The sequence below is a fragment of the Lytechinus variegatus genome, chromosome 1 (assembly GCF_018143015.1).
Source record: "Lytechinus variegatus isolate NC3 chromosome 1, Lvar_3.0, whole genome shotgun sequence".
NCBI lineage: Eukaryota > Metazoa > Echinodermata > Echinoidea > Temnopleuroida > Toxopneustidae > Lytechinus > Lytechinus variegatus.
Window position 1 is genome coordinate 43,814,177 of NC_054740.1, and position 14,621 is coordinate 43,828,797.

At 35.8% G+C, this 14,621-nt stretch overlaps 1 protein-coding gene across 2 annotated transcripts in view; it reads left to right on the top strand.

The window, feature by feature from the left end:
- Positions 1–14,621, top strand: part of LOC121414893 (centrosomal protein of 135 kDa-like) — a 68,162-nt gene that overhangs the window by 18,050 nt on the left and 35,491 nt on the right. The window contains exons 1-2 of one of the 2 annotated variants that reach the window (XM_041607953.1): positions 10,537–10,770; positions 13,000–13,128. In XM_041607953.1, coding sequence (XP_041463887.1) covers positions 10,723–10,770; positions 13,000–13,128 — 177 coding nt within the window. In that variant the 5' untranslated portion in view covers positions 10,537–10,722. Of the gene's footprint in view, positions 1–10,536; positions 10,771–12,999; positions 13,129–14,621 lie in introns of those variants that run through there. The other variant, XM_041607946.1, reaches the window with a different exon arrangement.

Here is a 14,621-nt window from a genome sequence, read left to right on the forward strand (position 1 = left end):
TTCCCTTCTTGTTTCTTTCTCTCTTTCTTTTCTCCCTTTTCTCTTTCTCTTCTTTCCCCCTCCTTTGTATCTCCCTTTTCTTTCCCTTTCTTTCCTCCCTCTTTATGGCGCCCCCTTTTCGCCTACCCGGGGCCCGGGCCCCAACCCCCCCTCCCTCCCGCCCGCCCAGAATACGCGCATGGGCATGGTGCGACACTTTGAAAACTTTCTGAAATGAAATGTCTAATATAAAATATCATGATGGTATTTCTCACTGTATAGTCCCCCTGCGGCCGCCGTGAGGGCGCCTTGCGGCCACCTTGCGTCTGCCGTATTATTTGTCAAAAACCTACGGCCAGCGCAGGGTCGCCCTAGGGCGACCGTACGTCATGATTTCAAGGACAAACGTCAGCCGCAGATTTCTTTTCTCCACAAATTAAAAAATACGCCGTGCGGCGACTGTATTATGTGACCGCTAGAGTAAGTGGCCGTGGAAATTCTGAGGCGGCCGTAGAATTGCTACTCGCCGTAGAAATTTTAAGAATCTACGGCGGCCGTAGCAAATGTGACCATGGTATAACTCTGCCCGGCCTAACTCATGTCTTTAGGGAACAAAGAAATCTGTTTGACTTAGAGGACGTATATAACACATGTTTTGAATAATCTGGTCTAAGAATATGCTTGACTTTGGTGATTATTCGACTTGCGGAAGGTCGACTTACATGTAGGCAGACTGGCAGAGTTACCTGTAACTACATGATTTTGTGTAGATTAGATTAGATTTATTTATTTCCGTTCAACAAAATCAACAAATATACATGGTCGCATGTCATAAGGTGGTCCAATTTCGCGAACAGGGTAAAAATGGTCAAAAATTTTAGTTTTTGATATGTTATAGCTATTACCATTCTCTAAATAATGACAAAGTTTCAAGTCTCGAATACTTTTATTTTTCCTTAAAATGACTAATTAACAGCTAATTATTACATAGACGTCAAAGTAAATGTGAATCTGAAAATGTGTTTTTCTCTAATTGGACCAGCTGCACATAAAATGGTGTCAAAAGTTAATGCAACATTGGATCACCCTAGTAAATTGCAGTTATAATCTTGAAACATCAATAATTAAAGCTGTACCAAAAATCGAATAATCATCTATTGTTGTATATGCATATTAATTATACTAATTAATTAACAGTATTTAATTTCACATTTTTGCCCCCAAAATACCTGTCACTGTGTTTATATGCTTGGCAAAATGACAACATCATGGGTAGAAATGTTCGTTGCAATGATACACAACATTTGTACCAAAAATTAAGATTACAAATTAGATAATTAACCAAATCTCTCCAGTTTACTAATTGATTAGGTTGCAGATCAGAGCTGACATACACATGAATTCCATTGCTGCATATTTTTAAAATTGTCAAATTTTTATGACATTTAGTTGTTCCCTGCTTTAAAATGCCCAGAAATATGAGGATAACAGTCATATTACATATTATAATAAGTTGTTAATTAGGTTTAATTAGTATTTTTCATTTACTGCATCCACCGGCTCCGCCACCCTTGTTACTTCAAACTTAATGTGCTATAGTTTTTGTTCCTGATATTGTATTGATCTAATTCATAGTAATATATTTAGCCTATAGTTCTTGCTTCAAAATGAGATATTACTCAATAAATTTGGTCAAGATGCTGTGATGTAGCAACAACTTATCCATGATGGCACCATGTGGAAAATTGTTCATACGGCACCCTTTTTGCATACCCAACTTATGAAATGCGACCACATGTAATCGAATTAATATTCAAAACAATATAGATAGTTCAATTACATTTTATAACAAATATAGAAGATAAATTAAATGAACGAGGGACTTGCCAAGAAAAGCAATGCTTATAGTTATATATAAAAGGCAATAACATAAGAAAAGGAAAGTGATGACAGGACATCGTCATCATCTGCCCCCCCCCTATTTGCATATTCATGACAGCATGTATATTAATGTTTTCATAATTGAAATATTGCTAAACTTTTAAAACTCAATATTAAACATGATAAGATTTTTGATGATCTTTTGCATTTTACTATGATATGCATACCAAGATTCAATGTCTAGATTTAACCTTTCCTATCTCAATTGAAAGGACTGTTTTGAAAGAGTGATGTAATGTCTCCCCCATGATCACAACTGTCTTGTTGAGTTTTGAATCCTGGACCTTCAGCTTAGTAGTCATAATCAGGCACATTTAATAGACTCCTCAATCATTACACCTCCACTAAAAGTATTATGTCTCTTTGCAGCACAAAATGTGTTTTTGTTTAACCCTAGCTTAGCCATTTTATTATTATTATCATTTTGATGATGATGATTATTATTATTATTGTTGTTATTATTATCATTATTATTATAATTGTTGTTGTTGCTATTATTATTGTCATTATTTCTTTATATATTTTTTTGAGGGGGCTGGATTTAATAAGCCCCAACCTCCCCCCGATATCTAAGCCGCCGCAAAAAATTGCACGATTATAGTGTGATGTGATAATGTAAATCAACAAAGCTGTGTCGTTAATTTGGGGGCTTATTGAAATTTTATTTGATGTCTTAGTTTGATTCTTTAGCGTAAACAAAGCTTTTAGAATGCAATTTTGTCCTGTTATTGTAGCACAGACCTTAACAAGTATGTTTGAAATGAAGTAGGTTTATGTCTATTGTTTTAAGAATTTCTTATCTGTATACAGTATGTATTTGTAGGTTTTAATTTTGCCTACCAGCCGTCAGAAATTTGATATGGAAAGATGCACAAGACTAGAAACTTGATATCGGAAGATGCACTAGGCTAGAATTTCGATATCGAAAGAGGCACAAGACTTGAAAGTTGAAAGTAAAAAGTCGGCAAGAGATGATATCGCTGGAAAATGGTTGCAGAAAATTTTGAGGCAGGTTAATAATTGCGTACGTTAATATGCCATTGTTAATCTAAGTTTTGGGTAAATGTAATCATATAATATGAGATCTGTATTTGGTTTTAATTGTGGGACAGACGGATCATCACTCTCATCATTATTTTGGAGAGTGTCGTGGGTTTTACGGTACACCATGTATTCTTTCGTGGGCATATGTTGGTCCTGAAAACGACCACCCAAACTCGATGTTCGACAAGTGTGTGTTCTTGTTATCTTCAGGAGTATGAGCCAAAGTTTGTAAAGCAGACCTTATACATGTACTCTGTCAGGGTGTCGTACGTGTCTGTATCTTTTATTTTGCATGTTTGGAAAGTATGGTGAAGAAAAGGAGAAGAAATAGTGGCGTATACCGTGGGTCACGGCATTGGGGGGGGGGGGGGCACCAGCAAAAATTTTGATTCACTTAGGGAGCGCGCGAAGCCCGCTCAGTTTTCAGGTATACTGACCTAATAGAGATATTTTATGGACATGCAGTGCCATTAAACGGATATGTATCTCACTGATTGAATAATGCGAGCGCGAAGCGAGCTGAAAATTTTTGATATTCAGAGCTTAAAAGGGACATTATAAGCAATTTTGTTTTAATCATGATACGTAACTGTCTTGCTAAACAGACAATGCGAGCGCGAAGCGCAAGCTAAAAATTTTGTATATATTGACCCTAAACAGGGAAATTGTAAGGACTATATTTCAGAATCCATTAGGAGTATAAATATCTCACCATAGTCATCTAATGGTAGTGCCAACCTTTGCTGATTTTGTCAGAATTACATCTAAACACAGTCATGAAGCACCTTTGGTAGTCATTGTAATCATGATTATCAAACGCATCTTACTAATCAAATACTGCAAGCGCGAAGCGCTAGCTGAAAATTTAGGAAATTCAGACATGAAGAGAGGTATTCTAAGGCGTGTTTGTAGGAATTCCCTAAGACCGTGCATATTTCACTAACCAAATGATGCGAGCGCGAAGCGCGAGCTAATTTTTTTGTATATATTGACCCCAAACATGGATATTTTAAGGACTATGTTTTTTAGGAATTCATTAAGGGTATACATAATTATCTCACCATAGTCATCTAATGCAAGTGCCAAGCGCTTGCTGATTTTGTTAGAATTACATCTAAACACATGAAGTAATTGTAATCATGATTCTCATATGCATCTCACTAATCAAATACTGCGAGCGCGAAGCGCGAGCTGAAAATTATGTAGGAAATTCAGACCTGAAGAGGGGCTTCTAAGGCTTGTTTGTAGAAATTCACTAAGACCCTACGTATTTCACTAACCAAGTGATGCGAGCTGAACATTTTTGATATTCAGATCAGAAAAATTGACGTTTCAAGGACTGATTTAAGTTAATGAAGAGCAGAAATCTCACCAATCTACTTATGCGGACGTTAGCATGGACAGGAAATGTTTTATAACAAGACCTTAAAATAGGGTAATCACTTTTAGTAGTCCTGAAAACGAAGAATATGTCACTACATAAAACAATAATAACTCGAATTGCGAGGAAATATATTTGTTGTATATTGATTTGAAAACGGGAGGTTTTAGTACAACGGGATTATATATATATAGTTAAAATTCTATGCGAACACCAGGAACAACATGAACAATGAAGACACAATGAAGCAAATAATGTTTTATAAAGCTTTGAAAAAATGCTTCTTATTTAACATAACATAATAATGAACAATAATTTCTTCTTTCCCCACTACGTTTCTCTTCCCTTTTCCCCCTTTTTCTCCTTTTCACCGTTTTTTTTGGCCAGCCGATGGGGGGGGGGCACGTGCCCCCCATGCCCCCCCGTAGTTACGCCACTGGAAATAGTAATAGAAAAAACAGGCCCCTCCCGAACAAACAATATTCAGATATAAAAAAACTGTGAAAAAAATGTGTGAAGTGATTGAAAGAATAAGAAATGACATTGTCAGTCTAAGTAATTACATGAACAATGAGGAAGAATTGATTAATGGGAGAATAGAAAAAATAAAAAGGAATATATTATAAGAATAAGCAAGAACCCAAGAAAGGAAGACGAAATATGTAAAAGGAATGTATTAATGATTGGAGGAATGAAACAAGCAAGGACAGAAGAGAAACACAAAAACTAAAGTAAAAATGAAATAAAAAAAAAGGAAATAGAAATGATGAAGAAATTCGAAATGAATAATGATGAAAATGAAGAAAATCCATACTTTTATTATTTGAAACAAAACTCAGAAGTAAAATTCTCCGAAAATTCATTTTATCCAATTGACAGTTGGCCCGGCAGCCAGCACTGAGCAGCGCCCGATCAGCTTTGGTCTCTCTGATAAAGGAAACATGAAAACAAGCATGAACAGAAGAGAAGAAGAAAGAAAATAGAAAAACGAATGAGAAGAGAATTGTGAATGATAACTTGATAAGGGGAAATGAGAAGAGAAGTGAAAGAGTAAAAATTCAATTAATTAAATGAGAGCGATATATAATAGGGGAAATGAATAGGAAAACGATTTTTAGGAAAGAAGAAAATGAGGAGAATGAAATCGGTATAAAATGGTATAGGGTACATGGGAAAAGAATGTGTAAATGGCAAGCAGCAACAAAAAAGAAAAGAGAAGAGAGTGGGGATTAAGGAATTTTTAAGTGATGTGACATCGGGGGAGAAATATGAAAACAAATTTCAGGATCAGACGAGAATGAGAAGAAGAAACGAATACATATCAGGGAGTTGGGAGTAACCTGCGAGCTCCCTGCGAATATGAAGCAATATGCAACAAAAGAAAAAAAAGAAAAGCGGAGAAAAAAATTGTAAATGCTGATGATCAAAATGATGGGGGAAGAAAATATTACAAAAAATGCAGAAATAGAAGAGAAGTTGAATAAAAATTTGAAAAAAAGATATCAGTTAATGGTAGGATAGGGGAAAAGAGAAAACGAATTCAAGGAAATAAAGCTGTAAAAATGATTATGCAGGGGGGGGGGGGTAGAAATGATGACTAGATGAATCAAGGGTGTGACACTACATGGAGACAACATGTAAATAAAAAAAATCAAATAATTGAAAAAAAGACATAACGAAAGGAGAAAAGAAACATGGGATGAGAAAGCCAACATAAGTTTTTGAAATTTTTAAATCAAAGAAATGATGATGGAGGACGAAGGGTTATTTTGCAAAGTTTGGAAATTTTATGTAACTGAATTCTTAGGACTCGTTCGTAGGAATTAGTGAAAAATATTTGTTTTACCAATCAAAAAGTGCGAGCGCGAAGCACCAGCTGAAATACTTTGATATTCGTAAATTAAAACGGGACGTGTTACGCACTTTTTGCAATCATAAACAGGATCCTCATTGAACAATGTGAGCGCAAGGTGCGAGCTGAAATATTCACATAAAATGATGTGCAATATCTTTTAAAACCGGACCGCAACGTATAGTGTGCACCGATCCTCATAAGCCAGTTCGTAGTTCCTTTCTGCACATGATCAAAAGATTCCACACATGTTCAGAGGAAGGTCATTTGTACTAAAGTGACATGGTGGTTTAAAATCTAATGGGATAAGCACCAACATTTATGTCTTGATTATTCATATATTCTTTTGAATTGTGGTTTTCATTTACATCCACAAAACACAACAATGCGTCCACGAACGACTGGTATTTCACAGTTTGCCAAGTACACTGTGCAACATGCTATGATATGCATTCAAAGTTGGATTTTAAGGAAAGCAACAAATACCTTCATAAAGTGTTCATTGGTGTGCTATTCTCGTCACCTGGTCCATTCAATTTCTTCATCCTGCTACGTAAGGCAAGCTTACGAAATATCTTGCTTTAATATCTGCCTATCATAATGAAAGAAATGAAAGGTCATTTGACAAAAATTGTCTATGAAGTAACTGGTCGCATTTCATAAGTTGGGTATGCAAAAAGGGTGGCGTATGAACAATTTTCCACACGGTGCCATGGATAAATATTGTTGCTACATCACAGCATCTTAACCAAATTTATTGAGTAATATCTCATTTTGAAGCTAGAACTATAGGCTAAATATATTACTATGAATTAGATCAATACAATATCAGGAACAAAAACTATAGCACATCAAGTTTGAAGTAAGAGGGGTGGCGGAGCCGGTGGATGCGGTAAATGATAAAATATTAATTAAACCTAATTAACAGCTTACTATAATATGTAATATGACTGATATCCTCATATTTCTGGGCGTTTTAAAGCAGGGAACAACTAAATGTCATAAAAATTTGACAATTTTGAAAATGATTATGAGCAATGGAATACATGATTGTGTATGTCAGCTCTGATCTGCAACCTTATCAATTAGTAAACCGGAGAGATTTGGTTAATTATCTAATTCGTAATCTTAATTTTTAATACAAATGTTGTGTATCATTGCAACAAACATTTCTACCCATGATGTTGTCATTTTGTCAAGCATACAAATATAGTGACAGGTATTTTGGGGGCAGAAATGTGAAATTAAATACTGTTAATTAATTAGTATAATTAACATGCATAAAATAATAGATAATTATTTTATTTTTGGTAAAGATTTTGATTATTGATGTTTCAAGATTATAACTGCAAAATACTAGGGTGATCCAATGTTGCATTAACTTTTGACACCATTTTATGTGCAGCAGGTCCAATTTGAGAAAAACGCATTTCAAAGTTCACATTTACATTGACATCTATGTAATAATTAGCTGTTAATTAGTCATTTTAAGGAAAAATAACGGTATTCAAAACTTAAAACTTTTTCATTATGTAGAGAATGGTAATAGCTATAACATATCAAATAATAAAATTTTTGACCATTTTTACCCTGTTCGCGAAATTGGACCACCTTATGACATGCGACCATCTACGAACTGGTCTATTTAAAAGCAAATTGACGCCGCTAATTTCTAGGACATTTTGGCACCTCCTTCCTAAGTTTAAGATCGAATTGCCGTCTTAACTTACTGGTGCCCCTTTAGGTAGATTTGTTTTCCCTTTGCGGCAGTTTTCCACTGTTAATTTTTTGAAGGGGCAATATGGTGCCCCAATTTTAAGATGAATAGACGCCCAATAATGTTAGGCCAGTTTGCCCCCTCCCCTAGTTTGAGATCGAATTTGATTTCCTATCTTTCCTTTCCTAGCCCCCTTATGGTAGGTCCATAAAATTAAAACAAAATGAAGCCCCTAATTTTAAGACCATTTTATAGCCCCTAGAGATTTTCACAACCTTTTTTCTCTTTTTATTGTTTCCACATTTATTTCTCCTCCTTTTCTCTATTTCCCTCCCCGTTTTGATGATTATACCCCTTTCGCTTTACCAGGGCGGAGGGGGGGGGGGGTGAACTCCAATACGTTCAAATTGCATTCCTGATTTTTTACGTCTTTTTTCTTACATGACATTTGTCAATTTTTGTTATTTTTCACAAACTTTTTAAAAGTAAGTGGTGCTCACTCAAGGTGTTAAGCTGTTCTTAAGTTAAGAGCGGCTTTAAGAACGACTGGTGAACCCTTTTTTATACGCGCTAAACAATCGCCAATTCAATACCATTTACCACAAGTCGTTCTTAACTTGCTCTTAACTTACGAACAGCTTTATGAAACACCCACCAATATACAGTGCGTCCCAGAAAAAACGAAACCGAGATTTAGCGATCATTTATCACTACTTAATCATAAATAAAATAGACAAATGACCTACCAATTTAAAGCTTAGAATCTCCTCTTTCATCTGATATTACTTAGATTATTTCTCATTCACGCATGAGTAAGTAAATACAATTTGAAGAAAGGATATAAAAAACTCTTTTGGCGGGGGGGGGGGGGACCTGGGTTTCAAAAAGAAAACCACATTTTTGAAAGGTTCAATATCTCCTCTTTAATTTGATACCTAAATTGCAGAAAATGGTCATGAAATAACAAATTCCTGGTCATTTGAAATAAGGCTTGAATTTCAATAATTTCATAAAGTGAAGAGGTTCTCCAGGCTGGCTTTCAAACTCACTCAACACTCCGTTTTGTTAACGATCAGCCATGCATTAAATCTTTTTGTTCACCATGCGAGAGCTTCTGTGGGAAACCGGTGAAAACGAAATTATGGAAATACAAGCCTTATTTCAAATGACCAGAACTTTTTTATTTCTTGACCATTTTCTGTAATGGAGGTACCAAATTAAAGAGCAGATATTGAAATTTTCAGAAATGTGGTTTTCTTTTTGAAACCCAGATACCCCTCGCCAAATCTGGCTTTAGTATTCTTTCTTCAAATTATTTTTGCTTACTCATGCGTGAATAAGAAATAAGCTTAGTAATATCAGATGAAAGAGGAGATTCTAAGCTTTAAATTGGTAGGTCATTTATCCATTCTATTTATGATTAAGTTATGATAAATTATCGCTAAATCTCGGTTTCGTTTATTCTGGGACGCACTGTATAGATGTGGAAAGGACTCAGGATATCACAAATATTACTTGTTTTTTAGTTTGTTTGTTTTTTCTTCAGAATATAATTTTTGTGGTATACTAATTTTTATACAATGCGTAAGCAGATTAGAAGAGGCCGCTGTTACCGTAGAACAAAAAAATTGAATATTAAAGGGGAATCCAACCCAAATAAAAACTTGTTTTTAGTAGGAAAAGAAAAATCAGACAAGTTGTTAGGTGAAAGTTTGAACAATATTGGACAAGCAAAAAGAAAGATATGAATTTTTAAAAGTTGTAAATATTGGTAATCACTATACCCATGGAGATTTCAAATTGGCCGCATATGGGATGTCATAGTGATGTAAGGCAAGGACTACTCTTCCATGTACTCCAATACATATTATGGCTAAAATGTCATTTTTCCCAAACGTTTGATTTCAAATTATATTTTTCTTTCATGAGGACATAAAACAATATACTACACGGGTTATTTAGATTACTGCCCCAGGGGAATGGGTACTTAGGAGAAAACCACAAATCCCTGATAATAAAGTACATGGCCTATGGGAAAGTTGTCCTTGCCCCTTGTCATAATTTACTTACCCAGTTGCCAATTTGAAATCTACATAGTATTAGTGATCTCAATTTTAAAGCAGCCATAACTTTCTTATTGCTTGTCCAATTTCTTTCAAACTTTCACCATTCTGTTTAATTTATTTTTCTCCTTCCCAACACAACACTTTATGGCCAAGGCTGGATTCCCCTTTAATTTTGGTGTTACCAGGGAATTAGTTTTACCATGCGTTGGGTCCCCCCCCCTCGTTCCAGTTATGTAATACTTACGAACAACTCGCCAGATTAGTAATAGTAGATAAAGAAACTGACAAATATAAAAGAGTTGCTAGGTAAGTGTAAACATTCAAGTGCAAATTATATCATGCTGGCTGCGCGGCGAATTTCGATGAATTCAGCGAATATTTTGTTCCATTCAGGATTTTTCTTTCAATAGCGATAGGCGTCGCGTCATATATTATAATTTTTGTTGGAGACCATCGAAGCGTGGACGGGTGTCCTTGTCAGAGATGCGAATGAATGAAGAGAGAGAAATCGATGATCTTGGTTTACTTTACAATGGGGAAGGCTTGGGTCAAAGGGCACACCGCGATCGTTGAATGAATGCCGTGGTGGAAATTCAGTTAGGATTTGAATGCAAATACAAATACTACGAGATCAGCTGGAGCTTGCAAAGCCGATCGTGAACGCCTTGTCGGCTGCTAGTATTATAACGCTCATTGTTCGATTCAAATGTCATTTTTATGGAAATAGATATTGGAACTGAAAATGTCAGAACGACACAGGAGCGGGAGAAAATCCAAATCAAGGACTAGGGTGAGATAAATTGCTGTTGGTTTATTGCTGGGTGACATTTTGATCATTCTTTGAGTTGACTTAGCTGTTTATTATTACTCATGTAGAAGAAGGTGAAGAAACATGTCGGCAGGGACGCTTACTGAACCACAGGCTAGAAACGGTTGGATGCGATGGCAGGTGTTTTCTGCTTGACTATGCACTGTTCACCCTTTTGAGTTCTACTTCCCGTGGCATGGTCATACAATATGGCTATAGCATCGAATTTATTTAATGAATTGTAGATACAATCATCACTCAATCATGTTGATTTTTTTTGCCTTGCAAGAAAATTCCTCTTCACCAGACCTGAGTCTGAGAAGCGTCACCCCTCCCTCTTTCAACATGCCTCAATCTGTTACAAAATATGATTGGATGAGGAAGAAGAGGATGTGGGGGTGGGATGGGTTTTTTCTACATGTACATCTGCCATTTTACCTTACTTCATTGTATGCATCATTGAGACAAAATAGAAAGGGGCAGCGGGGCAATTTAATTGGAATTGAGGAATAACTTTATTTGAAGGTTTCTGATTTTTAATTGTACATGTATCGCTGCATCCTGTGCGATCATATGTCTTAAGGAATTAAGGCATCTGAAGCAAGGTGGCAAATAGGTGCCCCCTTTGCCCCCCCCCCCCGTAGTGCTACCACTTTGGGTTTTAGGACTCTTATTCAGATCCAGATAAAAAAGGCCTTAGTAGATAATACTATATGCCCAGTTTCTGACATGATTTGGGTCATATGAACTTTTTTTTTCATGTACATGTAATATGACCATTTTTTAATCAGAATTTGAAAATCGGATTGATAAATCAACTGAGGAAGAAAGCTCCACCCAGTCCCTTGCTTCCTACCCAACCCTCAAATCCCAACGGTCTGTTCTCATTCAACATGTCCTATCTCTAAGCCTCCCTGCTTCAGTTAGCCAAGCTTTCACCTCTGCTCATCCTTGCCACTAAATAAATATCTTATTACCCTCTCCCTGCACCTATCTGACACTCTTGCTGCCAATGTTATGACCCACTGCCTCAGATACATTCTTAAAATTCATCATATTCGCATAGAGAAATTACTACAACACAACATCCAAACCTGCAGCTATCCGCTGATCCTTGAATACCTGGGAAAGAACAACAAAGAAGAAGAAGAATCATTTCAGACAAACATCCATTGAAAAATAACAGCTAACAGGGGCTACGGGGGGGGGGGGGGGGGGGGCTTGGGGGGCTTCAGCCACCCCCACTTTTTTTCCAAAACCGTGTACAAGAACGTAAAAATGACCATATGATTGTGATTTTAAGCATGGTCAGCCCCCCCCCACTTTGAAAACCGTTCCGCGGCCCCTGGCTAATAAGTTGTCAAGTTTTTATTTTGTGACATGTATGCGACCAGCTGCCCATATGTCATGTGATATATTATTAACCATTAATTTAATTTCAATTGAAAAAAAAAGAGACCACTGTTAGACTTTTAGATGTGAAAATGAGATCACTAAATCATTCCAGATGGTATTAGCAAAATGAGTGGGATTTTTTCTTTGGGCAGACCTATATCAAAAGTCTGATAGATCTCACATGCAGGTGCTTTGTTGCTCTGTTGATGACTTACAGCAGTTTGGGGATTTTAGTACAATTACACCACTCAATTGTCTTCTATTCTTTTTTCATTGACTATACTTGTACAGCCATATACAGTACATTGGGTCTCTGTATCGACCTCCAGGATAACATCACGCCTATTGTCATTCGCATCACTTTTATTATTAAATATGTTTGTATGACATGTATGTTGTGCTCTTAGTTGTATTTTGAAAATTTGAAAGTATTTATTTCAGAATATTATTGGATTTTCATCAGATTGTGGAAGCAACTAAACTGGTACAAAATTTTAGACACAGGCTAGAATTTTTTATACTATCATTAGAACACATGCCTGATGTACATGTAAGATTTTTTTTTTAATCAAGGAATGAAAGAAAAAATCACACAATTTAACAGATTTTTTTTAATATTATTTCTCTCACTTTTGATTTGGTTTACAAAACAAATGAGAAAATTTTTCTCAAAATCTGACTTGAAAAGAACACATCAGACACTGCATAAATTGGGCCTATTCCTTATCTGAATTTCATTTTGTTAAATCCATTCTGTTTGATTTTGTTTTATTTTTTTAACCATCATATATTCATATTTTTCTTGTCTGTGTTTAGGTTGACAATCGAGATCAAGAAATAACCCGTCTTAGTCGTCAACTAGAGGGTGGACGACCCCTTGATGTGATGTCGAATGAAGCCAAGAATCGTAGCAATGAAAGGCTTATATCCCATCTTAATATACAGGTAGCTTTATATTTATGATGTGGTTTACTTTTCAGATCACTTAACCCTATCTAGGCTGGGGTATTTTGGGAGTTCATGTGGCCGGGGGGGGGGGGGCTCCCAGGCCCCCCTTGAGATCTCGGCTGTCGACAGCGCGATCGCGCCGAAAAATGGCACGCGGGTTGTCTGGGACATAATTTACAAAATTGTATTACTTTTCATGCGAATCGCTATTATTAAGTGACTATGGTAATTTATGTGCAATTAGTATGCGAAATCATACTTTTTTCTCTAACTCCCTACATGTAAATAAAGCTCCAAATGTACTAATTTTTGGTATAGAAACTCTTTGCGGTGTTCTCAGCAAGTGTATATGAAAAAATTGCGATATCAAATCACTTTCTTTATGTATTATTTTGTGTTTTACAATTTCTTATGTATTTCTAAAGTTGTTTTTTGACCTTCAGTTTTTCATTGTTTTTTAATGAAATTTGTTGTGGACTCAGAATTCTGAGATCATAAAAAGCATTAAGTAACTATGTTTAGACCAGCAAAACCAAAAATAATACATAATTAATTTTGGTTGAAAACTTAATTTGCGTTTATTTTGTACACAAAACCATGTTTTTGAGCAATTTTTGGTCTGACATGCACTTACATAATGTTGCGTAATTTCAGAACCACATACCTGGGTGACACAAAATTGGTCTCAAAAGTTGCGCAAAAATATTGCGCGATTCGTTGAGGGCCCCCCTCCCCCCCCGCCTAGATAGGCTTAGCCCATTTGGTCTACTTAGTTTCATATAAGCAGCCATTTTTCAGATGGTCTAGTACCACATCGGCTAAACCTAAATGGTCTACATTGCATTTAGTCTTTTACCCACTAAGTCAAATTCTCATATAGTCTAATGTCCAGGGGGGGTATTCTGAAAAGTCTCGTAAGGTTCCACTTAAATTTCCTTTTAAGTTACCCATTTAAAGTGGAAGTTCACCCTGAAGAAAACTTTGTTGTAAAAATAGCAGAAAAAATAGTAAAAAATATTGGTGAAGGTTTGAGGAAAATCCGTTGAAGAGTAAGAAAGTTATTAGAGTTCAAAATTTTGGATTCGTGACGTCATAAACGAGCAGCTGCCCCATGTGTTATGTAATATAAAATGTATGAATTTCAAATTTGGTATGGTTCCTGATGACTTAATTTTGTTTTCTTTTCATGATCGGGTGTGAAGCGATTTTTCTATTGATATACAAAAGTTACAGTTAAAATCATTTTTAATTTTCTGAGAAAATGACATTTTATTGATTTTTTACCATTCGCTATGTAGGGATGCTGCTCGCATATGACGTCACAAATCAAGTAATTGAAATTCTAATAACTTTTTTTAATTATTTGATGTATTTTTCTCAAACCTTCGGCAATAATTTTTATTATTTTTTCTGCTATTTTTACAATAAACTTTTTGTCAGGGTGAACTTCCCCTTTAATGGAGTGCTATTGTACCTCCAAATTCGTATTC